Source organism: Seriola aureovittata, chromosome 12, assembly GCF_021018895.1.
Source record: "Seriola aureovittata isolate HTS-2021-v1 ecotype China chromosome 12, ASM2101889v1, whole genome shotgun sequence".
Lineage (NCBI taxonomy): Eukaryota > Metazoa > Chordata > Actinopteri > Carangiformes > Carangidae > Seriola > Seriola aureovittata.
The window spans coordinates 10,907,818-10,935,561 of NC_079375.1; the positions used below are offsets into that span (position 1 = coordinate 10,907,818).

General features: G+C 39.6%; 2 protein-coding genes across 3 annotated transcripts in view; one reads left to right on the top strand and one right to left on the bottom strand.

Annotated features, from left to right (window-relative positions):
- The first annotated feature begins 328 nt into the window (after nucleotides 1-328).
- On the top strand, nucleotides 329-4,874 carry zgc:113531 (uncharacterized protein LOC541359 homolog). The gene is made up of 3 exons (XM_056392485.1): nucleotides 329-886; nucleotides 2,004-2,133; nucleotides 2,393-4,874. The coding sequence occupies exons 1-3, from the start codon at nucleotides 530-532 to the stop codon at nucleotides 2,581-2,583; spliced, it is 678 nt and encodes a 225-aa protein (XP_056248460.1). The 5' UTR covers nucleotides 329-529; the 3' UTR covers nucleotides 2,584-4,874.
- Nucleotides 4,875-5,474: 600 nt separating this feature from the next.
- Nucleotides 5,475-27,744, bottom strand: part of b4galt2 (UDP-Gal:betaGlcNAc beta 1,4- galactosyltransferase, polypeptide 2) — a 171,540-nt gene continuing 149,270 nt past the window's right edge. For both annotated transcript variants that reach the window (XM_056392507.1, XM_056392508.1), the window contains exons 7-8: nucleotides 19,398-19,502; nucleotides 5,475-10,099 (exon numbers count right to left, since the gene is read on the bottom strand). In XM_056392507.1, the coding sequence (XP_056248482.1) occupies nucleotides 9,949-10,099; nucleotides 19,398-19,502 (256 nt within the window). In that variant the 3' untranslated portion in view covers nucleotides 5,475-9,948. The remainder of the gene's footprint in view (nucleotides 10,100-19,397; nucleotides 19,503-27,744) is intronic.

The window sequence follows — 27,744 nt, forward strand, 5'->3', positions numbered from 1 at the left end:
TTGCTAAGGGGAGATATCGCGAGATAGGTTTCTCTATAAATCCAAAATACTGTATTTATATTTTATTGATTATCGAAATTATTTGTGTGTTTTATTTAAATGAATCAAAAAAAAAAAAAAAAGCTAAACACATATTTGACGACCGTTTTTTTTTTTTTCATTCAGTCATTACCAACACACCTGTGCTCTTGTAAAAGTCTAATATTCTTACAGATGTTAAATTCGGGGAGGGACAGACTTCAGCTGAGACTGGTGTGTGAACTCTCAGAGGCAGTGACTATAACTTTCCCTCTTTATTACTCCAACCTCCACCCCCTTCCGGGCTTTTTGCAGAAGTGTGCGCAGCCCGGCGCATACCCGAGCAGACCCCTGTGGAAGGAGTACAGAGGTAAAGTCAAGGATTTTGTACTTGGTAACAATGTAAGAAACTAAACAGTTTTGAAAACAAATCCCAGCTGGACTACAGTGGATGCTCCACTTCGCTTCATTGTTAACTTTTTTGTTTTGGACAAGGTGAATAAGATAAATCATGGCAAAGGTTTTCAGTGAGCGCCTCTCCTTGGAGCGCAGTTTACGCACGGCTGTTTGGGCGCTCCTGCTTTGCGCACAGGCCGGGTTTGGCTTCTCAGTCGCCGGACAGCAGGAGAGCACCTGCGAGGCCAACGGCAGCTTATACTACGTCGGGGAATGGTATTTTCTGGACTCTGATCACTGTACCCAGTGTGAGTGCACTGCCGAGGGCTCCGCATGTGCCCGTACTGAGTGCACCTCCCTCCCTGCTGCATGCATCCATGTCAGCCACTACCCCACCGACTGCTGCCCTAGGTGCGAGAAGATCGGCTGTGAGTACCGAGGTGTGGTATACGAGCTGGGGCAGAATTTCCAGGTAAGAATGAAAGTGATAACAACTCAAAATAAGCTATGGGTATGTCTAGTAATGGAGGAGGGGAGGGTTTGTGTGTGTGTGTGTGTGTGTGTGTGTGTGTGTGTGTGTGTGGGGTGGGGGGCTGCATGCCCCCAAAGATACTCCATTAATGTGACAAAGGGGTCATGAAATGTGCTGAGATTTGACCTACTTCTCTCTTTCTCTTATTCTTCTTAAATGTATTCTTTATGTAATATTTTAACCTCATTAGGTATCTAAAATGCTTAAATTATTTGGTCAAACTGAAATCTAAAGTAAAGAACCTGTGATTTGGGGGAAGGGCGTTTTTGTCCTAGGTATTCTGCCTTTTTGAGGGTCAAGAGCATAAATGCAAAAGTAGGCTGTAGGCAGAACAGAGGACTATATTGCCACTAAGCCCAAAACCTGCAGCATGTCACTGCAAAGCCATAAACTGTATGTATACAGACTATATGTGCAGTATAGGATTAATGCCCAACAGTTATGTCAAAGGAATACCACAAATAACTATGGACAACATGGCCATTATAACCTACATTGAATATCCCAGACTCAGAGGAATCAATATTATATATATATATATTTTTTTTTTTTTTGCAGAAAGCAGAGCATCAGATACTCTGCATTAGCAACCAGCTGTTAATAAACAATGTATCTATCACACAGATATCACAAAAACAAAGGTGACCACCAGCTCAAACCTTGTTGATCTGTTTCATGCAGGTTCCACTCTGTTCTGCAACCTCTGTTCCCTGTCATAGAAATATGTAACTATGTACAAGTATATTTTTACAATTAAACTTATTCTCCTGAACGTGTGTTATAAATAAATGAGGATATGGTTGCATAAATCTTCTTAGGTGTGTTTCCTTCTAAAACTCTGAACCACTTGATGGTATGTTGGTGTGTAACTTGAGAATAGAGCAGGGGATTGGAGGTAAATGGCGCCCCCTTTTGAGATTAAATGAGGAAGGCTTGTTGAATGGTTCTGTTTAGGAATATGATAATGTGATATACTATTTGTTCATCAGCAATAGTAATTTATGAAGAGATTATAAACTGATCCGTGCTGAGTACCACTGTGTTTGTCTTTTCCCAGCCATCAGAATGTGAGCAGTGCACTTGTGACAGTGATGGTATTGCCCGCTGTCTGGTTGCAGATTGTGCCCCTCCACCATGTGTCAACCCTGTCTACGAGCCGGGAAAATGCTGCCCTGAATGCAAGGAGGGTAAGTTGAAAAAGTAGTGATGGAGAATAGAAAGTAATAGTAAGTTGTAAAACACTGAAGGCTTCTCAAATATGGAACATATATATAATAACATGTAATAATTTAGACACCACCCTGTGATCTTGCTTTGTTGATAATCTCTGGATTATAGCACATTTTATCCTTTGCACACAGGGGTGAAGGCATATGCACAGTGCTTGTTTTTCTTATCTATTCAGATGCAATTGCACTTACCTCTGTTGCTCGTTTCCCCCTCCAGGACCCAACTGCTACGCTAACGCCTCACGCAGTCAGGTGATTCCTGCAGGAGAGCCCGTCTGGGTCGACTCCTGCACCAAGTGTCGCTGTCACGATGGCCAGGACGCCGGCTACTGGGAGGGAAACCGCCTTGCCACCTGTTCCCGCCTCAAAAATTGTACACCTGAACAACGGTCCACCCAGCAAAACTGATTCACTCCGTCAGCAGAGAACCAGCTGTCTTCCCAAAACACATATTTCTTAAAGGATGATCAGCTGTACACCTTCTATGTCTAAGACCGTGCTGAACCCTACTCTGTGGCTGAAAATGTCATCTTAAATGCCATACGTAACGGATCATCTGCAACCACAGAAATGATTGGGAACAGCAACCAAAGACTTTAAGCTCAGCTGCCATTCCACAAGGATAATCCATCCTATATTTTCATGACACTGAGGAGACCCACTGAGTTTGTCACTTTGGTGGACAATGATGGGCCATCACCTTTCCTCATCTGTTCTGCAAATCACAAACAAGGGCGAAATTCAAGGCTGGAGGTCAATGCTCCGGGTTCACTGTCACATGTCAGTGGGTTTTTGGCAATTCGATTCACTGCAGACTTGCAAAACTAAACTACAGTATCAACAAAAGCAGGTCCAGTGTTATTATCTAAAGCTGTGGTCCTGCCAGTGTTGTTATTAGTTTACTTCATTTTGTGCTCAGGTGGTGCATATTCCTAAATAAGATTGCGTTTAATTAGTTCATTTAACTACCACAAACTAACTCACATGCAGGCGCCTCAGGCCCAGCGTAGACTTACTGGTTGGTGCATGCACAGAGGGCGGCTGGTGGAGGCGCCCAACACCAAACTGTTTCAACCCATGACCCCCCCGCCCCCCCCGACAACAGGTTCATCTGGCCATGACAAATTTATGTAAAGACGAGCAGATAAGACTTCATCTTGCTGGCTGAGAAGATGAATAGTAGCTCTTGAAAACCAATGTAAACAGTGACGTTAGGCACAGGAAAACAGGACCAAAGCTATCTTCATTTAACACCACGGTGCAGTGTTGTAAAAATAAGATGTTTGCCAACTCCCATTGTGCCTAACATCTATATTTCCACAGAAAAATCCCTAATCCATAATTAAGCAAATCGACCCCGCACCAGGTATTTGTGTTTGTATATTTTATCTGCTTGTAGACAGTTACTTCAAGAAGGCTGACTACAGTAGATCATTTTCGATCTTAGAGAGTAGTGGGCTTTTTATACACCTTAAAAACCCAGATGATATGATTTTTTTTTTAAATTTCCAGACACCTGCTTTGAGAAACAGCTTACAATAAAGCCAGTGTGATTACTGGATGATAAGGAGTTGTAACTGACCTGTCACGGGTTGATGCAGTACCAAAATGAATGCACAGCTGTGATGCAATTTAGACTAGGAAACGGCTTAGCAAAGCAATTAACAGTTTGTAAGTGTTCTATAAACTTTAAAGTTCAATTTCCATGCTAATTGAAATATAATGAATGAGACTATGGCCTAACATATGACTGTACAGTAGTTGTAGACACGGGCAATATTGGAACACAGTGTTTCATTTAATGGACTGTTATTTGTACATTTAAACTGTAGTGCAAGAAAAACGATATGTAATTTACTGCTTTATTCATTTTTTCACTAGAAAATATGTGTAGCTTTTCACAGAGACAGCCTTCCCTGTTATTCCCACTGTCAAAGCATAAAATGATCATTTACTGTGCTCAGAATCAAAGTGTATGATGAAATGTTGCATGAAGTATACTGTCATTTTATATAGGCTCATGTGCAGCAGATCTGTCTACAAGAATCTGTTATCATGTATCACGTTAATCATGAGGGACCTTTGAATGAAAACCAAAAATAATCTTGTTATATGTTTATATGCAGTGTTGAAGCGTATTATGGCTTTTTTAAAAAACATTTAAAACATCCGAGCTGTTTCCGCATGAAGTACTGTTATAACTGACAAGTTTCACGGCCTTAAATCTCCCTGAAAGCATTTTTTTATGCAAGGTTTCGGATTAAGTATAAACTTTCAGGGTTATAAACACTTTAAATCATTTTGTCAGACGACATCATGAAATTCAACCGGGGTATAAATGAGACTGAGTCAGATTTGAGAGCTGCTCTTCCACAGCTATCATGTTAATTCATGAATTATCAGAGAGAACCACAGTTACAGGAATAGTCTGACTTCTTGGAAAATACGCTTATCTGCTTTCATGCTGAGGGTGAGCTAATTAACTCTCATCTAACTGCTGGTAAGAAAGTGAACACGTATATTTCCCATGATGTTGAACTTTTCCTTTGAGTGCAGTTTCAATTTACTGTCTGAAACCAAAGGGAACTGATATGAACCGCACGCCCACATTATGTAATGTGTCGTGCTGGTAATATACTGGCTCTCAAAAACATCTTTGTAAAATATTCCAAATTAAAATACCTTTTCATGCCCATTAATTATCTCTCGCTTTGTGTTTTCTTTTTAGTTGGTTATTTCTACTTTACAAGAACAATCAGCTGTTCTGTGAACAGTTTGGCTTCTGTTCGAGAGGATACGATGCTGATTTCCCTGCAGAGCTTGTCAGTGCTGACAGTTTAGGACCAGAGCTCCCTGTAAACAATAAAAGAATATGAAAAGAAGTAAAAAGTAAAAGAGAGGCAGGCAGATAGCTTTACTGTGTAGCTTTAAAGATGCGTTTATAATATTGGCTGGAAGAGAAAAGAGAAAATAAAAGACTACAGAAGTCAAGACATATGTAATCCGCTATGTGGTATAGCATTTTAGCACACACAAACAACAGTAACAGGTTCATGGAGGTTGTCATGGCAACAGGAGACTGGGTTGCAAAAAACTGCCAATTTTACAGCTCTGGGATTACGTTAGTTTTCTGGTGGAATCTAATTTTTTATGACGTTGCTATTCATGCCACCAGTCTGAGTTTGACTGTATTCTCCAGTAACCTGAGGAAAAAAGGAACAAGCACAGTAAAAGACACACACACACACGCACCCGCACACACACACACACATTAAAAAGAAACTGACAACACCAACAGACAATCTTTAACATCAGATTTATTGATTGTATAGAAAAAGTAGGTTTGATATGACATAATGCATTCTATATAAGATATAACATTTTCAACATTCAATGTACAAAAAGACCCATAGCTAGAGATACAGTAAATTTTTAAAAATGCCCCCAGGCCTGAAAGTCCTGACTGCAGCAGGCGAGCAAAAAAATGTATTTGAAAAAGCCTCTCGAATACTGAAACTCCTGAGGTATGCTTGACAACTGGAACAGCTTCAAAAGTCAAAAGTCCATTAAGAAACATCAAGCACTCCTCATGGTTGTTCTTATTCTCAAGTACAGGAAACATTTCAAATACTATTTTTGCTTTAGTTTCTGTTGCTGATCCGAAACCCATGTTACTGTTTATACACACTGGGCCACGTCTCTCTTGCTACATCCGTCATTTTCTTCCATTAAATGTCACTGCTCAGCTTATACTTTCTTCATGTAACTGACCTCATAAAGGGTTTCCAGTAATTTATCAGAGTAGCCTTAATAAAGTGAGGGACACTCCACCGATTTTGCACATGAAGTTCAGTTAATTTGTCACTACTTCGCATGTGAAAACAGCTGTATAATGTCCTGGTCTGGAGGAGCTTTCCAAAGTCTGAAAAAATAACCATGATGATGCCAAAAGGGTTATCTCAGCTTGGGCTTGAGACCCTTGAGACAAAAAGCCTCTGTTACAAAGTGGAGGTGTGGGGATTGAAAGAAGTGGGTATTTAGGAGTTGTGACGTGGGAAGTTATTTCTTCTAATGATATCCTAAATGTTAGGTAACATGGAAACACAGGACGCTCCTGGATAAGACCACAATCATATAGCTTTACGTTATGGCCAGTCAGATCTGCAAAATCTGAGCAGTAGCAAATTTAAAATGATTTGTTGGTAACAGAACGTGGCGCCATTGTTGGCAAATTCACCCACAACTGATTGTGACTGACTGACTGTGAATTCATTTAAACTGTTGATGGTACAATCAGCCTTCTTAACAGTGTAATTTGCAGTTTCCAATATTAGCAGTGCGCGTAACAAAATTTTAGGACAGGTGAATGGATGTTTCTTCTCCACCCACAGACTGGTAGTTTCAAAATTTTATCAAAGAACCAGATATTTTCTAACACAGTTGTTAATCATTTGTACTGACAGTTTAACATTGTAAACTTAAGAAACTCTCCAAGTGTGACTCATGTAACATTGTGTATGGGAAAAATGAATGAATGGAACCTGGGATGCCCAGAGTAGCTCCTCTGCTGCTCGAATTTAGACCATCGTTTTTAAAGATCTGTCTCTCAAACATCACCAGGCTTTATGGAAGTAAAACATTGCTGGAGTGCCCCTTTAACCCTGTGATGGGAATATCAAAGCAACAGCTGTGACTCTATCTGTTGTGTACAGATTATGAGGATTTAAAATCAACAGGTGAATTAGAGGCAAAAGATGAAGAAATCTGTTTGGACATAAAGATGAAAAATTATGACTGGATTACAAGCCAAATTGATACCAAACCCATGAAAAAATCTCATCTCTTATCCCACTGAAAAACAATGACTTTAAAGCAGGATATGGGGCAGATGTGACTGAATGTGTAATATTGCACAAGGTGAGCTGTAAACAGTGTAGAGAAGGGATCGTATTGACCTCTCCATGTGTAGTCTTGACTACCAAGGACACTGAAACTCACCAGGAGAGTACTGCACTCTGACAAAGAAAAAAGTAAAAGAAAATAGATCGAAATACAGAATGGGGGTGGGGTGGGGTGGTGGGTGTGTGGGGGGGTGGGGGGTTGGGGGTTTGGGGGATAAGTACTGAGAAGGAGAGAATACACAGAAAAATAAAGATACAGTAAGTGGCACAGATTCAGGGACACACACAGAGAGGCCCCATCGATATCTATTGAAAGAAGAAGCACTCTTGTGAGACACAGCTGTGCCTGGAGTGGGCCCACCGCAAAGCACAACAGTGTGCCTTGACACAAACAGCCTGCACTGGCAGATGAAGAATGAAAAGGCAATGAAAGAGGAGATAATGCAAAGAAAAGAGGGAAGACAGTGTGAATGCATGTATGTGCTGAAGAGAGATTCAATCCTATCTTCTATATAAATTTTTTTTCCCCCCATTTTTTAAACCCAAACAAATATATATTCATTTCATTGTTATCAATCTTAAAACACAGCAAACGTTTTCCTATAAGTGAATACCCCAAAAAGAATGACCTTTGACCTAAAAAATTATCTTCCCTGCCCCTTTACGTAACTTCTGAAGGCATCAGTTTGGTGTTTAGGCGTCAACAGTAACAGCATCAACAGTAGAGGGGAGGACGAATAAAACAAGGGGATAAAAGCAATGTATCAAAGCATAAAAATGTCAAAGGCTTCGATACGTTGATGGACGAAATCATGAAACTATACTTTGTTTGTTCATCTGTCACACAGGGAAAGATATGAAACTCCTATAAATCAATAAGACAATTGTTATTAAAACAATTATTTCAACAGAAAAAATGTAACCCTAAAAGTTTGATTCGTTTAGCCCATCACTTGTGACAACTGAAAATGTGATAAAATAGGTTACAATACAGAACTGACAGCTGATGATGATAAAATCTGAGAGATGTCAGTCAAACTGCTCAAACCATAACTTCTCATTACTGCTTTAAAATTCACAATTCCCACCAGTACAAAACTATCACCATATAATTTCCTCTTTCCAGATATGATGCTCTTTTTCTTGAAGATTAAAAGAAAAAGAAGTCTTTAAAAAAAAAAAAACAACAAAAAAACATTGTAGACTAAAAAAAAGAAAAAAAAGAGACGCTGAAAATTGATTACATTGCAGCTAGTCTCATCTGTGGAGCCGGTGTAAAAGTTACAGGAGTCAGCTTTTGTATCCACAATGCTTTTCTCCTGTAAAACATGAAAACATAAAACTCTATCCTGACAGCTCATTTATGATGTTTCCACTCCATACATGTTCAGAAAATATGGTAAAAGAATTGCATATTTCTACTGAGTTAAATCCGTACTTTAAGGAATATTCATGTACCTCAAAACCAATGGCTTCTCGTAGAGACAAAAATGTGCCTTTCAAGTGAAGATTACCACAATAAACCTCCATCTTTCTTCAAGTTGAGTGAAAAAAACAAAGTTTCTGGAAACCTAATCTCCAATATGTTCCTCAAGGAGTTAAAATCATAACTGAGCTGTCAGTGTATATACTGTACTATATCTGCCCTGTTTTCTACAGTTCCCAGAATTGATTTCAAAATGTATTCCCAAAGTAGTTCCATCACCTTGCATTATGCAAAAGAGAAAACGCTCCATATCATCAATGTGTTCACCTTTGCTGCAAAACTTCCAATAAGTCACTGTCTGTTTCCAAAGTTTGACTTTATATATCAAAAAAGAGAACAAAAAAGAGAGTTCTCAGGTGTTGCTGCTGACGAACATGTGTTATCAGCGTGTCCCAGCACTGTTTTGAGTCTTCTGCTGTAGATGCAGGCACAATACACATTCATTAATTGATAGTGGAGGATTCGATTGAGTAATTAGATCCAAACAGGTCACTCCCTGACGAAAAAAGTCAATATTAAATCGTCTATTAGCGTCATATGTCAAGATAAGCGTCGGCTGATATCTCTGATATGCAAACCATCTGATACAGTCCCATGGATCAACACTGCATGTCATTATGTTATCTTAACGTAACAGCTTGCCTCCAGTGGCAATCCTCGCTCTGGTGGCGATCATCATAAATGCTTAGGAAGTGAATTCTTTGATGGCCTTTGTAAGGCCTGCCCTCCACCGGGTTTGTTATTTTCCTGATACTTAATTTCCCAACCACCAGGTACCGCATCTTGTCTCAATCACACTGTCTTAGTATCCGTGTAAACAGTCATTGGTTTATATCACCCCGACACCCCTCTGGACGCTGTCCATCATTCCCAGAATATACCGTGAAAACGTTCCAAAGTGCGACAGGACATTATTGTCTAATCTTTTAAGCACTCAATAATACTTCCTGTCAGTGATATGATATGCCATTGGATGCTCTCCAGTTTACAAAGGATTGTTAATTAAAAGACTCAAGAACTTCAGTTCCAAGTTTGACGCCAACCTTCGCTCAGCCACCGATACACAAGCTTTGGTCCACACTCTAATTCTGAAGTCACTGATTGGTAAAGGTAGGAGGTGTGAAGCCACTGGCTGCTTGAAAAAAAGTTGGAAAGAGCCTGAGTCCTCGATACAGAAATGGCAAGCTGAAATCTCAAAATAAAAAAGAGAGAGGGGGGAAAAGAGAGAGAAAGAAACTGCCACGTGCTTGTGGCTACTTCACCCTTCACCCATCCAATTCCTCTGGATATGTTTTTTCATCATGTCCTTGATTTAAATTCTCCTCTTTCCATCCTTTCCCTCAAGTCAATGTGCATCACCCCTCTAATCTTCCTCCCTGTCTCTCTCTAACCCTTAACAGGCCGAGGCGGTGGCTTGCCGATCTCCACAGAGATATTTGTGTACAGCGGGTGCTTCTTGACCTGAACCAGTCTGTAGGTCAGAAAGCTGATGCCATCCTTCTTCATCGTGTTCTTTGTGTTCTGTATTTTATTGAATCTAGTGAATGAAAGACAGAGAGAGAGAGCGAGAGAGAGGGAAAAGGGGAGACAAGGAAGAAAATTAGATTCAATTCAGTTCAAATGAAAAGAAACAATAGTGCCGGAACTTCAAGGTATAATTTCAACATATTTCCATAAAATTGTGTCTGATTGCTTGAACGTGGTTTGGGTTGTTGTGTGTGCATATTACACTTCTGGAAACAAAAAGATCATCAAAATGTTCTCTATTGTTCTTTTGTTACTCTAGAGAAGATAACCACACTATATATAATATTTATATTGGCACAACACAGATCCCTTCCAGAGCTTAACACTGTACAAGTCCTCAAAAAGAAATATTAGGTCATCAACAACCCCACAAATATCCTCTATGATTACTTTGAGCTAATGGCATCAGGGAAGCATTTTAAATTGCCTGCAAGTAAAACAAATAAAAGGAAGTTTGGTTTTATTCCAGAAGCCATTACACTTGCAAACAGCTATAGCACAACAACTGGTCACTTTGCCTCGTGTATAGTACAGTAATAGTAGTACTGTAATTTTAAACCTCAGCCATCACCTGGGCCCTACTGCAGATCCTCGTGTATTTCAACTTATTCTAATGTTTGTATTTCTGAATTGTGTTCATGTGTGTAGGTGAATTATTTGTGGAACAAATAAAGTTTCTTGAATCTAATTTATTAGTGGCCCTTTCTGGGGGTCCTAAGGTTGGGAAACACTAAAACAGAGCACACTTGCTTTGTCTTGCAGATACACATGGGAAATGGAGTTCCTAATCATAGTTCCCAAGGTCCAACTCCATAAGAGACTTTTATGGGAAACAAAACAAAACAAAAAACACATCGCAAAACCTGAGAATAAATCAATACAGAAAGCAATCAGGAAGTCAAAATATTGTAAATAGAAGTGCTGTAGATGCAACCATCAAACATCCATTTAGAGCACGGATGCTAACATTAAAATCCACATTCAACCAACAGGATGTAAAGAGAAACCGCTCTGCTGGATTGTTCAAAATGAAGTGTACTATGTATCGATTTTCCTTTACAACGCTGATCTTGACCAACAGGTGGTGCTATGGCATTGTACTGTGACTCAGTGAATGGTATTATACATCATATCCTCCTTGATTTGTTTGAATTATGCTGGAGTATCCTTCCCAACTGGCTGTGCTTCAGCAGTTACATCAGAATCTGCTAAGATTTTAGTATTAAAGATGGGGAAAATAATTCACACAGTGTGTCAGACAATAACAAATGGAACTGCTGCTGCCGCACTTCAGTTCAGTGTGTGATGCAACCTCAGGCATTAAAACAGATTCATAACACAAACCCTCCTGTAACCCTCGTAGTAGTAGCAGTCAGAATAGAAATGAGGCCACAGTGTGCAAGTGTCTAACGCCCGGCCGTACACATCCACTTTTCAAAAGACAACGGTGACTGACTCCAACAAAAAGACGTCTTCTTAATGATATGCTTGGACGTACGAGTGGAGTTGACACCTCAGCCCGACATGGACCAGTGAGTCTACAGATCCTTGTCAGAACTGACTAGTGAACATCTCTCTCCTCTTTCAGCATCGCCTTCTCCTCCTGTCACTCTCAAATCAAATCAAAAGGAGCTTTACTGGCATGAATGGAAGCTGGAAAAATGTTGTCAAGCATCTTTCCCTTGAACAATATCATACAATAAGATATAAATAGAATTATGCGTACCAAGGAGTGGTACTACTATCTAAAAGGAGAGGGAATTAGTTTAAGAGACAAGAGAGTGCAGGGGAAAAGAAAGGAAGGGAAAAGATAGGAGAAAAAGCAGGTGGTTTAAACTGAAATGACTGCTGGATGATGGGGGTGGGGGGTGGGGGTGGGGGATGGGGTGTTGGTGTAGGATAGATAGGAGAGATAAATATATATCAGAGAAAGCGAGTGACAGATGGAGGGAGCAAGATATACTGATATTAAAAATTAAGTGATTGAGAACTGAGGGAAAAATTAGAAATCTATCAAACAGCGGAGATGATAAGCAATAAACTATTCCCCACACACATATAGAGAATATCAAATGCATGTACACTCAATATGTGCACTGTATGTGCAGTATCTTTTCAAACCAATTAGATTCACTTATCTTACTTTTATTTGAGAGAGTTAGAGGGCATTAGTCTTATTTCCAGAGTGAATCCTAACTGGGCTAAGCAAAGCTCTATTTTAATTCCACCGAGGGTCTCACAGGAAAACATTTTCGGTTTAGTTTCCCAACAACAGCTTGTCATGCCAGCGACTGAGGGTTATTTTGCTCTTGATATTATTGTAGGAAAATGTCACAGGGGATTTGTTTTTTGCTTATTGGCTTCCTTACCAAGAGTTAGAGGAGATCATATGTCATGACATGTCTATATGCTAAATATGAAGCGACTGGGTCGGGGGTGGGTGGCGTGTTTTTTATAATAATGGTTGTATAAGAAAAGAAAAATGCCATGTAAACATCTGTGCTGTAAAAAAGTTGAACCTTAATACGATGTGCTCAACAATCGAATTTTTAACTTTTGTTTAACTCTGCCATATTTTAGCAATATTAACTGTAAATAAAAATATAGATGGTATGAATCTTATATAGTGGGTGATCAGTAAGAGAGCAACATTCAGAGAAACTCCAGTAAGAACATCAACCTGACACTATAAAAGTGAGCAGGGAAAAATAGGATTTTGAAATGAAACCCTTTAGAGATGCTGGTAGGATTCTGTAACTGGTGGACAGAGCTGGGCTAGCTGTTTCGCCCTCTTTCCAGTCTTGATGCTAAGCTAAGCTAAGAGTCTCCTCCTGGCTGCGGCTTCATGTTTAGCATACAGGGATATGCGTGGTATCAATATTCTCTTGCCATCGATCCCACTCTTGGGCAGAAAGCGAATAAGCGCATTTCCCCAAATGTGAAACTTTTACAGAAGCCAGTGTCCTTCACACACACACACTGTTTCTGCACTGTCCCAAGATGATAACATATGAATGGAATATTGAACAGCATTACTGTGCACCTCATTCATCTGCAATGCACGAAGCTGTGCTTGCTGGACAGAATGTGTGTGTGTGTGTGTGTGTGTGTGTGTGTGTGTCTGTGCGTGTGTGCGCTAACTGATACCCGCGGCTGTGATGAATGTGTCTCTTTCTTACTTCCGCTGGCCCAATATCTCATTGCTATGCTTAACCAGCATCTCCGAGAGGGCTGAGAGAATGGACTCCTGTGTGAGAGAGTGTGCATGTTTGAGTGAATGTGTATATGTATATGTGTGCAAGTGTGTGTATGTGTGTATGTGTGTGTGTTTGTGTGTGTGTGAATGCAGGGGAGATGGTAAACATTCATCAAACAGTCAAGACAATGCTCCCCTTGATAAACGCTGGACATTACGCAGGTACACCAGAAAAACTCTCCCAAAAGGCTCAATCATTAATCTGAATCGAAACAGAAAGGCAACTCTGCACCTGAAGACAAAGAGCAGAAACAGAAGCTCAGTTTATCTGTGTAATTGAGTGACAGACCTCTGTGATTACAGGGTTTTTAAGACAAACTGATGTGGTAGGTTGCTGCTGTAGATGTGAGTGTGACGATGAATGTTTCCAAGGTCATTTTCATTTGTAAAACTGTGATGTCATATGTAAACATTGGTTGTCAGTACTCTGACGTGGAACAGTAGGCTATGGTTGGTCAGGGTGCATCGTAAAGCAATGTTTCTTGACCAAATGACAGCAAGAATTTATGACTGTGACAGTCTAATCTGACACAGTGATCATCTCAAAGGACAATATATCATATAGCCTTATTCTGGCAAAACACAGACCTTCTCAAGCTTCTCATCTAAAGCTCCTCATGGAAGAGAACGAGATAAAAGCTGTTTTTCTTGTTGGAAATCCAACTTGTGAGATAAGGCTTGTGAGATAAGGCAATTCTAACAAAAGCTCAAAAAGTCCTGGGAGAGATCTAAACACCCTTTCTCTTTCATACTCAGCAATACAACTTTCAAACGTCTTTCTGTTGATTCCTTTTTTGGAGCTACACTAGTGGTGTGGGGTGGGGTGGCATTCAGCCTGTCTGTCGGTTCACCACTGAGGTCCAGACTGAAATACATGTATCTTAACAACTATCTGATGGATTTCCATATTTTACTGTACAGATGTTCATGATCCCCAGAGGATGAATCCTACTCACTTTGGTGATTGTCAGGCTTTTATCTTTAGCGCCACCATGTGGTTCAGATTTATGTGTTTGGGTAAAATATCCTAACAACTACAGTATTAGGTGGAATGCCACAAAATACATTAATTCTTGTCCCCCAGAGGATGAACTGTAATAACTCTGATGATCCCTTAACTTTTAATCTAGTGCTATCATCAGGTCAAATTTTTAATTTGTCCTATACTTTGGCTAATGACTAAATACCTGCAAAACTAATGACATTTGGCTTTACTTTGTGTTTAGTGCTAATTCAAGTTACCATGCTAAGGCACTTAACTACGATGATGAAAGTAGTAAATATTATACCTGCTAAACATCAGCATTTTAGAACTGTCATTGTGAGCATGTTCAAATGCAGAAGCTAGATTGATCGATAGCTCATTCAGTTCCCAGAGAACTGGGGTTACTCTGGTAACCAAACAACTCCACACCTTGCCACCTAATTTTCCCCCATTTTGTCTTATGAGTTACTCAATCACAGAAAATATTGGATGACTTGATAGACTAAGGGTTTAACACTCTCTTGAAGATAAATCAAAAAGCCCTCAAAACTGCACTGAGATAAATGTAAAATTTCCTTCACGCAGTGAAAAAGTGATGAAAAGTGATGAATTAAATTTCAGGTCCTAAGAGAGATAGAGCGAGAGTAATGTTAAAAAAAAAAAAAAACCTGAATACTGCCATGAGGTAGTCATTCCTCCTTTCAAAACGTCCTGATTCTTCTGAGCCACCATGCTTTATTCAAGCCTAAATCCCACTTATTTTCAAAATATCCTTTAATCCGAAATTTCCGAGACAGTATAATGAATGTCCAGAAGGGCTGTAAAAATGAAGTTTGTGCCGAGTAATAGGCCCGCTGTTTTCTGCTCCTTGCTACAGTTATGAATAATGTATCGGATCCAAATAAATAGCGTCCCTGTTGGTGTCACCTCATATTGAGGAAGTCTGGTCCACTGACCAGAGAGGGAGTGCAGAGCAACGAGCGAGAGGAGGAGGAAAACGGGAATAGATTATCAAGCAGACACACACACACACACACACACACACACACACACACACACACACACACACACACACACACACACACACACACACACACACACACAACACACACACACACACACACACACACACACACACACACACACACACACACACACACACACACACACACACACACACACACACACACACACACACACACACACACACACACACACACACACACACACACTCTCTTTCAGTCTAGTGGCTGATTTATTGACTTTGATGAAAGCAACTAGACTTGTCTGACCTAGCTTGCTCTCATCTCTATTGGTGTCATTTCAGCAAGCAATTACTGAGGGATCGTTGAATCTTTCTTTCTCTCTCTGACACACACACTCACACACTTGCAAAACAATGATGGATGACATATTATACAAGCCTGGTTATTTCAGACATCTTCACATTTGAGTTTTCGCCTGCCATTTTACAGTATAGATATTGTTAGTTTTAGAGTTAAACCACTTCTAGATGGAAGTCTGACATTTCACTTGTTTCAGCAGGTTCCTTGACACAGGTAGAAAAAAAATGTCTTTGTCATTTCTTTTCACTTGATGTCACAGCCTTGGCTAATTTGAAGTCCTCCCAGTATCAGAGGTGGGTTTTATCAGAGGCGTAATAAGAGAGAGACACTTAAAGAAAAGCGTTTCAAACCTTATTTTGGGGCAATGTCACCAAAGTGGTTTTTATCAGATTTGACGAGTATTTCAATAAATGCAGTCCTATTTATTTTACCATTGAAAGTGCAATTATGGCTTTGTCCCCAATTCAGTTAGAGAGGAGCTTGGTCTTGTTAGCCCAAAATCACTGCCTGGGGGTGTTGGCAAGATGGCCGCTGTGTGGTGAGACCTAACTGTTAACATGCAGAAGGGGATAATACAAGCAAAAAAAAAAGGGAGCAATATAAAATCCATAAAATGCCAATAAGGTTTATAAATATGGGGCCAGGAGGTGAGTATGGTTTTATCTCTTCAAGCTAGTCAACATGTTTTGTTCCAATCACTTTCTCAGATGAATAAATCTCATAGTAAAGTAAGTAGTAAAATAGTCTTGTAGTAAATCAAAGACCTGCCTGTGAAAGTGTGATATTATATCATATATGGATATGATCCTTCTTCTACCAACAAGTTTCTCTGAGAAACTCTGCAGGTGGTTGTTGTGTGGTTGATCAGGAGCCATCCTTCAAATCAATTAAAAGAATTTATGTAAGCTAAATATCAAACCAGGAGGTGAGAAAGGGTTGTTTTTCTCTTCAAGGTAATCAGTACATTTTGATCCAACTATATTAGTGCCTTACTACAGGATTTGTTAGCAGCGCTAGTTAAATGTCTCCACGTGAAGCAAAGCAATGAGATGCCTGTGAAGATGTTACATCAAAAATACAATACAAACATAAAATAACTCCAATTTCTTCTGTCAGTGATGAAAACATCAGGATTAAGCTCTTTAAGTCATAAATGTTCTGCTGAATGATACACTGTCAGCACAGTTACACGTATAGCACTGACTGAATTAACTTCTACAAGGGATCACAGACAGATCAATGACTGTATACGAAGGTATATGAACCAATAAGTAAAGCCATTAGCACTGATTTGGTTGTTTTTAAAATCTGACAGGGGTAAGATGATACAAAACAAATATTGATGGTGTGGAATAGAGGTAATTTTTTAAGACTGGTTCAGCAACAATTTGAACCAACTCTTCACAAGCTTAATAACACATGAAAGTAAATAAATAAATATTTTTAGAGGTTCCTAAAAACTGCATTTTTTTTCTTTTTTTTTCGTGTTTGTTCCTAAATGTTCCCTTGCTCTTATTTTCTCTGCTGACCTAAAATCTCTCGTACAAAAGAGATCTTGATCTCAGTGTCAATACTCGGTAAGGTAATAAAATTGTATCCGATGCAGGGTTCAGAGGCTGTATAAAAAGTTCAAATCAAACATGTCACAATTTTTTTTTTTGGCTGGATGAATATTAACTGCTGCAAAAAAAAAACCTGTCACTCCTCTTCCCCACATGACTCTCGTTGCCAACAATTTTTAATCTTCTTATAAACCAATTTAGGAGCCACAACTAAACTAAACTCACTGTGAACCATGTGGCAGTACAGTCCTGTCAAAATCCTGTGATGGAATAATGTAACAAGAAATCAAACTAAAATAATATTGGAAGAGGGGAGAGAGTTCACTATATCTTCATTCTGCCCCAGCTCCAGCAGCTATCGATTTTTGTGTTGAGAGGCATCACTGCCCAGCCTATCCAGGCATGAAAACGGGGGCTCTTAGAGGAGAATAAACAGTGATAATCCACGTTTAAGCAGCTTAATGTGAGGTGCTATACTCCTGGTGATTAATGTGTCTAGAAGGGCTCATCTCTGCATATTGGGTCTCATTCATCAAACCATTAAATAACACATTTATATGGGAAGCATTTTTACACATTTGTCTAAAAAGCAATTTAAATGGGTGTAGCCAAAAAGGCAACATTTAAACCCCCGGGCTGGAACTCTGGAAAGCAATTTTTGTTTTATTAAAAATGTTTCCGACTTGGCATTTTAAAATCCTCCAATCTGTCAGTGACCAGAAAGGCCAATCTGTGGTCTTAAGAGGACTGTTTTCTTTTTTTATTTTGCTTAGTCATTTGATACTTGTACATATGAAGGCCCAATCTAATCTGTCAGTGTTCTGCAACACTGCACTGACTTTACGGCAAACGAGGATTATGTATTCGGTAGTTTCAGTATTTATGCAACTTGCATCTATTAGCAGAATTCGAATTCGAAGGACCAGAAATCTTTGAAATCCATGTGTGTTATTTATTCAGCATGTCCTCATGTCTCATGCATTAATCTTTTAGCATCCAGTTATGAGTGAAGTGTTTTATCAGCAACAGGAAGAATTTCTCTGTAAATGCAAGTGCTCACGCATTAAAAAATATCTGGCTTAAATCCAGTTTTATTGTTTCTTTTTTACCAGCATCACGCTGCCATTTTCTCCATTTTGAGGTTGTAGAGATATGTAGCAGTTGAGGACACTGAGGTCATGGCCTCAGTATTTTCTGTGAACCACCTGGGGAATTTATATTCTTTAGAATATAAATTCAGAATAAATAGATAAACATACAAATTATGGCTGGTTTCGAGGTTAATTCAACACTTTTTCTTTTCCTTTTTTCTTACATTTTTACATTTTCAGGCCAACAAAAGTTAAATATAAAAGGATTTAGTATTTTTTCCACCAGAACAAACACAAATTCAGACTGAAGATGTAGCATTTTCTTGTTGGGAAATAAAGTCTTGTTTGGTAATTTCAGACATGTGTGATGTCTAGGGGCGAATAAGATGAAATTCGACTCAAAATCTTTGTGTTTTTAAAATCCTGGCAAGAGATTGCTGGTAAATGAAAATGCTTAATGTCAAATTTTACTGTCCCTCAATATCACTCACACTAACACTAATTTTTCAGGGGATTTTTTTGTTAAAATGCAAAGACCAGGAGTAGGCAATAAAAATGAGGAGGTCTTCTGAGGAGTTGCTCAGGAGGCAGCAGCATGAGTGCTGTACAAACAGTAGGCAGCTCTCAGGCGTGAATGTACACAATGTGAGTGTGAAACAAGAAAAAGGGCAAAAGAAAAAAGGGAAAGACTTATTATCTAACCGTCTCTGCTTAAAGGTTAAATTATCTTTAGCATGTCAATCCTGCAAAACTGGACAGAATGAAATCAGATAATGTGGACAACAATGAAGAGAGGAGTCATGACAGACATGTTATCATGTCTCACAGCTGGCCTTATATTGTCTGTGTTGCTCATGTATTTGAGCAGTATATTGCTCTGTAGCTAACACCAATTATAGGAGCATGTTATTGATAGTGTGCCCTCTGCAGCACCACAATCATAATTCTCTCAAATGGAGATGAAAAAGTTGGAAAGAAGTGTGTGGAGTGTGTAGCCGTGGAAAACAAAAGAAGCGCGATCGATCCGAATGTAAAGCTGGAAAACGAGTTTGGACAATGATGCAGTACCTCTGTGGGTTGGCCTCGTTGTGTTTGTCTCTCTCGTGTTTAATCATTCTGTAGCGGCCGATGCGAATGTCCGGCCTGGACACCTTCATCCCACTCAGAGTGATCCTGCAAGACATACAGATACAATATCTATTAGGGAGCGAAAGGGAAACAAACACAAAGACAAAGAGGGAGACGACAAAGAATAGAGGTGGATGATAAGAGAAAAAAAAAAAACAAACAAAGTGAGAAGGAAGAGAGGGAGTGGGAGTACACCTTGAGGATCCACGGAGAAATGCAGTAGAAATGATTATTACATTTATTACTATTTATTACATTGTGGGTCAGTTATTTTATGAAATCACTTGGTCAGTCTTTGACTGTATCAGATGTCAAGTCAAGTTCCCATAGCCCAAGATGATAGAGCTACCATTGGTAAATATTTTCATTATCTATCAATCTATTTATTAATCTACCGACGTGACGTTGTATTTTTGATGAATTAAACAGTTGTTTGGTCTCTAAAATACGGTGATACTGAGAGCTCAACGCACTGGAACTTTAGAAAACACATGCAAATACACAAACGCACTGCAAATTCAGAAAGCATCATCAATTTGACAACACATGTGCTGCAAATAATCCCACTCTCACTCTCGCTATTGGAATTAAGGCACAAAATAATAAAAAAGTGATGAACCCTGCTTGTTATTCAATGCTTTTAACTTCAAAAGTACCAAATGGGTATTGAACAACTAGTCTCAGCCAGGTTCATCATTTTTTAGAGTCCCCTGGAAACACTTCCGCCGCATGTATTGTCAAATTGATGATGTTTTCTGAATTTGCAGCACGTTATTTGCGTTGAGATCTCAAGGCCACCGTACTAAAATGAATGAAAATAGCAAATAAAAAAGCTTCTTTTGTAAAACCAACGGTCCAAAACGCAGCAGCTTGTCATAATTTAGAGGCTCAAACCAGAGAATAGAATAGATTGAATGAATAGATCATCAACATAACTGTCAAAAATTGTTAATTAATCCACTAGTTTCAGCTCCAAAGGTGACACCTTCAATTTGATTGTTTTTTAAAAAACAATAGTCCAAAAGCCAAATATGTTAATTTGTAGTAATAGAAAACAGAGAAAGGTAGCAAACGCTCAGATGAGAAACTACAACCAGCACGTTTTGGTAGTTTATATATAAAAAAGAATAATATACAATCATGTATATAAATAAGAAAATAAAGTTGTTGAATAAATGCTGTTGTCAGTTAACCAACTGATTAACCCTTACAGCACAGAAAAACACCACCAGAATATCAAGATGCAGAGACGATGAGATTAAGGTTTAATATTCACTCAACGTCTGAACCAGTGCACTTAGCTTTAAGAGGGAATCTTCCAAAGACTTTTTACTACAACACTTCCTCCTATCACAAAACACCAGCATCTACAGCTGACTACCAGAACTGATACCCACTTAATTTGTTTAACCCAGGCGGCTGAAGCCTCTTATCAACTGATCTTTGAAAGAGATTTTTGCATTTAACAGTGAGTATGGATTTTGCAGGCCATCTTTCAGCACTTTCCCGACTAAAGTTTGATTCTCTGAAGACCAAGGCCACGAGGAGAGCGGCTGCAGTCGCTCAGTCAGCTGTGGGAGTCATAGCAATGGGCGCTATACTGATTTTCCACCAGGTTCAATTAATTAACCTCTGAGCCTCCACAATGTTCACCCTGTAGAGAAAACGGTGGTAAAATTTCATTTTGTTCCTCTAATGTCCCAAAGTTATGTAATTCTATTCTCCACTTCTACTGAGACTTGAATGAAGAATCTCAAGCACTGCAGAACAAATCAGACAGGACGAGGATACGAGGTTAGAAAATTAATGTTGTGATTGTTTACGCTCTGTAGTAAGTCTGTAGCATCCTAATTAGCTGCTTTGTGGAATTACATGCTGCTCTTCATTTTGCGCTCTACCTTGCAGAAACTATTTGCTCTTGCTCTTTTGGTCTGAAACCAATATTTAACAGTGTATCTGCACTGTGAGAGGATCATTTCACAGTTACTACACGCAGGAGGAATAATTGCAACAACCAATAACTCTTTCAACGTGTGAAAATAGTTTGAACCTAGACATATTAGAGTAAGATAAATACAAACCTACCTCTTAGTTACTAAAACCACCTATTAAATATGCTCATTAGACTTCTATTTACACTCTGTGGTCGTTCATACAGGGCTCTCGGGCCTGTGTTTGCCAGGGTGCATATCATAATTGCGCTAAACACACACACACACACACACACACACACACACACACACACACACACACACACACACACACACACACACACACACACACACACACACACACACACACACACACACATACACACACACACACACACAAAACAGACCAAGCAGTGATCCCCCGGCTCTGGCTGAAAAACCTAAAAAGAAAATCCAGACACTTCTATGACACCAGGAGAAACAAATTGCTCAACTCTGGGAGTTGTGAACAACTGGGAGAAAAAACACGAGGGTTTCCAGTGTGTTTCAGTTCAAACAAAGCATGAGATCAGGACTTTGAGACGCAGTGGTTACGTTGCATTACCACTAAGATGCAATAAAAGGGCAAATCTTTAGAGATTTGTATCTAATGCAACAACAAATGGAGTGTCGGCAACACAAACAACAGATCTGTTCCACGTAAAGCCCGCTTTAAACCCAGAGGTCGACAGAGACATTGATATTCATACCTTCAATGATATAAAGGATTGTGTATGTGTGTACTGAATGAGCAATTCTTATTTGCCGCAACGCTCTGATTCGTGCAGTCCCTTTGTCTTAAAAAAGCATTCATGCCTGATATTGCTCCTCAACAACTTGTCGTCTACTCAACACTTCAGATTCCTCATCTTACCTCCTCACTCTCCTCTGCCTTCTTCTCCCCTCTCTTTTCTTTTCCCATCCTCCTTTTCCCTCTCATTCCCTCCTCCTTGCCCATGTCTCGCCTCTACATTCCCTTCTGTATCTCCACTTTTATTACCCGCTCTTTCTTTTTCCCTCTTCTCTCTCCCACTTTGGTTTCACGTCTCTTTTCCAGCGAAGGCTTTCTGGAGCCTGGTATCTCATGTTTGTACCGTATATTGAAGGTTAATAGCCAGCCCTGCTTTGTGCTGACGCAACATGACAAGCACTCCGCTTTTCCAACTTTTTGTTTTTTTTTCTCTTGGTATAGTGAAAAGCCTCTGCATTTGAAAACCATAAGAATTATTTTTTAAGTTTTAAATTATTTTATTATTTTAGCATTAAAGCAGGGTGAATTCATTCATGGAAAAGAAACACTACTTAACTATTAAATTTAATTTTAATGTGAAGAAAATGTATCTTCTTTTTTCTTTTCTGAATATTTATAGCATAGCATAAAGACTGGAAAGAGAGGGAAACAGCGAGCGACGCTGCTGCTGGTAGCCACTGTTGAGCCACATTCATTGCTTCAAGCAGTAGCTCCTACGTACAACTTCTCAGACAAGCTCAAACCTTTTCACACTCATGAGTTTCAGAGGTGATGGTAGGTGTGTTTTTGTACTTTGGACACAGCCGTCTATGCTAGCTGTTTCCTCCTGCCTCTAGTATTTATTCTAAACTAGGCGCTATTGATTTATTGCTCTAACTCTTCCTCTGCACTGTCCTTTCTGATCTGCTCATCTCCTCTATCGCTTTCCATATCTCCTACTTCCTTCTCAGCCCATCTCTCTCAGCATCTTCCTCTTTTCCTTTCCTGCCTTTTCTCTTCTTTTCACCTCCTTCGCTCCCGCTCCATGCTTTTCTCTCGCCCGACTTGCCCGTTTCACCTTCCCTCACCCCCTCTCCTTCTCTTATCTCTCCACTTGTTTCTCCTCTCCTCTGTCCTCCTCTCCTCTCATCTTCTCTACAAGACCAGCAAAATGTAAATAACCCAGAATGCAACCTTGTGCCCAGCAACCCTTAAGAGAGGCAAAACCCAAACCCCATCAAAACAACCCTCCCATAAATAAATTCACTGAAAAACTAAATAAAAAAATCTTTCTCTCTCTCTCCCTCTCTCTCTCTCTCAAGTCTGCCTGACTTTTCTGACTTGGCGCACATGCATGGATGGCTGCCTTTGTCGGTGTGTGTCTGTGCGTGCACATGTGAGCATGCATGCTTTTGCATAATTTAGAGATTTATTATGGTGCAAATAATGTCAGAGTGAGAGTGACAGACACTCTCCTTCTCTTCCTCAGCTTTTCAGTGAGCTTAGTTATACATTATGCACAGTTCTGCATCTTTAAAATAATCTTTGTGCCCGATGCCCTGCAGAGTGTGAGAGGCTCGACTGTGACTCCCCCCCTTCTCCGTCTGATTTAGAATGAATCCCTAAATGTGATTCTTGTATTTTGAGATTCCACTCATGAAAGATATTTTAGAGCAGATCAACAATTTGTTTGGTTTGTTCTTTGCTGTGAAGACAAATTTGTAGCTGGTTGTGTTTTGACTTTTGATGAGACTTGAGCAGCAGTGGAAGACGTACTCAAATCCTTTACTTAAGTAGAAGTACCAGCACCACAGTGTACAGATATTCCATTACACTTAAAAGTCCCGTATTTGAAATCCTGTGTAGGTAAAAGTACAAAAGCATTATCAAGCCAATTAAAGGATTAAAAGTAAAAGTGCTTATTTTTGCAGAAAATCAGCCTGACAGATATAATATTATATATTGCATAATTAATATTCATGCATCAAACAGTATGTTGGTGCTGTAGCTGGTCAAAGTGGAGCTAGTTTTATATACAGCTTTAATCCAGTGGTTGCCAGTCTCCAGAGGTTCACATGATGAAACTGAGGGGTCACGAAATGATTAATGGTGGAAAAAAAAAACTTAAAACTTTTTCATCTTTTCTTTTTGTAATATATTGGAGAGTTTGAGCTTTTTGAGCCTCAAAGTTCTTTAAATGAAACCAACTGAGAAGTTTAGCATTGCAATGTCTCTGTAGTGGAGAAACTAACAACTCATAGACACCTGACATGTGACGAGGGGTCAGGTCACAACCCAGAAAGATTCGGAACCACTGGTTTAGTCTGTGTGTGGATCACATTTTACAGTGAGAATTTTTGTCAGAAAGTAATTGTGTCTGTAACATTTCCCTCTAATATGTAGTGGATTAGAAGTATAGAGGAGGCATATAATGGAAATACTCAAGTAAAGTACCTTAAAATTGTACATTAAGTACAGTACTTGAATACTTGCCAATATCAACAAAGAAATTCCTTACAGACACATTCAATATATGAAAGAGAAAAAGAAAACAAAAACAAAACTGCGGTTAGCAGGGATTCACACCACAGTAATGATTAGTTAGACAGTTCTCTGTAACTTAGAATATGAATGAACTTGTCAGTGTCACATACATTACATACCACATTTCAGCAATGGAAAAAACTGAAGTACTGGGAGAAAGAGGACAGGGTATCAACATAAAATCATTTTAGAGGTGAGAGCGACTCTGAAACAAGCTGTGACAGACTGTAGTGATATATAACATCCTAACTGCGGTTTGTGGTTGACTTTGCAACGGTTAACAGAACGGAAAAGGGGCCCCTGATACCCCCTTTTACTGGTACATTTTGCAATGACAACTGCTGAATAAACCCACTTAAATCTGCCATAAGTGCGGCTGCTGATGATATGTGTGTCTTCCCCCGAGAAAGATGTTGCCAATAGTCAGTGTTTCCCTTATACAGATTTTAGACTAAGCCCCACCCGGTGCAGCTCAATGGGCTTCTTTGCCTGGGGCCGCCCAGAGTCTAGGACTGCCACTGATGGTTAATGCACAGTTATGCATTAAACTCTAATATATCACTCTCTAAGTAAATGTCAAATGGGCAGAAGGCGAAGAAAATTATGAGTCAAAGTCTACAAAGGACATAATTTATGACTTGTGAAAGCTTCAAGGAGGTGTTAATGCACAGGCACTTCAAGTGTTTAGTTTGAGATTCAAGTTCTCATCTCTAAACTACTCTAATTAAAACAATATAATAATCATATAATAATAATAATAATGATAACAGTACATCAAATTACTGTTGTGTAATTAATGTTGTGAAAAAGGGTGCTAATAATCAGGAACCCAGACAATTTCCACTCTGCAGCTGCCCTCAACGCTACAGAGAGTTTTATCGTTTTTGGCCCACGACTTTAATGTTTTGGTTCAGTCTCACCGGCCTCTCATCAAGCTCTCTTTGAGCAGCAGCAGGCAGCTGTTTTACGCAAAGAAGACCAACCAACCGCACGCTACTTGGCCAGCACCGAATGGCAATCAGGTAAAGTTAGCAACGAGCTAGAGAACACAGAGGAGCGTTAAGCAGTTAAAGCTAAAAGGAGAGTAAAAATTGGACTTACATTCATCAGGTAGACAGAAACAGGACTTCTAACACATGATAACGTTGCTCTGTATCTGCTGACTGGCCACAACGAATAAAGTAATGCAGGTTTAAACCACTAGGTGCAACACATATTCTAAATGAGCCACCATGTTTGAACAACTATTGTTTATTACATAAACAGTCACAAAGGTCAAATATTGCTCATGGATCTACTTGAACTGTAACTCCAGTCAAAGCACAGGTGGGTGTCGGGGCGACTCAGACTGCTAATACAAACATGCAGATGAAGGAATAGAAAGAAAACACCAAATCGTTCATCTGCTTGTGTGTTGAAACGATTAGAAGCTGTATCTGCTCTTTGTGCTCAGCTCTCGGTGTGAGAAATGTTAAAGCTTTGGAGGCGATGGCATCCCCAGCTGTTGTCAATCATTGCCAATGGAGCAAATAATCCTCAGAGAGAGAGAAAGAAAAAAGGCAGTTTCCGGCTTCTCAAACATGAGTTGATCAGAGTGCGCTCGCTTGTGTAAAATATCACCGATGCTTCTTTGAAATCTATATCTTTTGCTACAGCCTTGTATTTCTTAACTTCTCTGCCTGCTTTCAAAACCGTCTTTCAAAGTCTCAAAAAGCGTTCCCCGAGGATTGGTCAGCTGTCCATTGCCTCATGCATCTGTCAATAAGAAAGTCGGCATGATGATTAAATGCTGGTCCAAGATGCTTGTTCAGAAAAAGGACAGAAAGAGATGAAGCAAAAACGCAGCTCAGGGTCGTTATGTATGGTTCTGAAAGAAAACACCAACTTCAGCTGTGACCTTGTCGGGTTGTGTGTTTATGTGTGGATGCATATGTGTGTGAGGTAATGTGCTGTGCAGTAACTAATCAACTAGTTTCTCTTTATTCTTGTAGACAGCAGAGAACTGTGCCCTTGACCAAAACCAAACTTCAGCTGGAGCACAAATTCACACACACACACACACACACACACACACACACACACACACACACACACACACACACAGACTGCAACGGCACGTCGGTGCAGGCATTATCTTTCACTTCTCTGACAGTAGTAGGCAGTAACACGGCGTGACAGCGTAGTGTGAATATTATGTAACGAACACGACACAGGACACAGTGGAGTTGCAGGATGGAGTTCTTCAGCGTCTCCTGTGTGATGTATATTATCTGGAGCCGACACATTTGGCAGCCACCTCCACAGAAACACAGCAGGTGGGTGGCTGCTGTAAAATTCCCCACTGTGGGGGTCCTTTAAGCACTTTTTCGGGGGGGGGGGGGGGGAGTCAAGTGAAAATGACTGGGAGCCGTGATGGAGAGAATAAAATGGACAGAGAAGGAGGCCACAGTGTTTTTCAAAGACTTGGTGAGTATTGCAAAGTTACGCCATGATAAGGGTAAAGCAACAGACTCACACTTTAATGAATTTATAAAAAATAACATCTTTGAATTGTTGTCCTTGGTGTTTACGCAGTCCACCAACCTTTATTAAGATGGACACAGACGTTCGATGTCTGTATATTAGCAAGAAAACTGGATTATATGAACACAAAATTTACAAAAATCTTTTTTGGACACGACTGTTGTATTTGACTCCATCAGTTTGAGCAAGGTGTACCTAATAAATGGCAACTGACTATCTCTTTTTTTTGGTTCTGGATTAAATTCATACACAAGAGATTGGCAGGAAATAGTGCAGCATCTAATGTAGTGTTACTGCTGCTACTTCACATTAAAAGCATTTAACACGGGATGCCTTTTATTGCGAAGGGAATGCTGTGTGTTTGTCAGGACTGAAATCTTATCAGTTCAAATTTTAAATAAAGTAGTTTTATTCCATTTGAACTCTTACTCTGGTTGTTAGTGGAATAAAAGGTTCCATATACACGCAGCTGCAGATGCACTGCAGTGCATCCATTAAGCGGCATAGCCTACTTCACTAA

Bases quoted from the DNA above. Each gene is read 5' to 3' on its own strand.
- zgc:113531 (XM_056392485.1), top strand. From the start codon at position 530: ATGGCAAAGGTTTTCAGTGAGCGCCTCTCCTTGGAGCGCAGTTTACGC. The intron at 887-2,003 runs GTAAGAATGAAA...GTCTTTTCCCAG, and splicing joins AGCTGGGGCAGAATTTCCAG to CCATCAGAATGTGAGCAGTG. The intron at 2,134-2,392 runs GTAAGTTGAAAA...TTCCCCCTCCAG, and splicing joins CTGCCCTGAATGCAAGGAGG to GACCCAACTGCTACGCTAAC.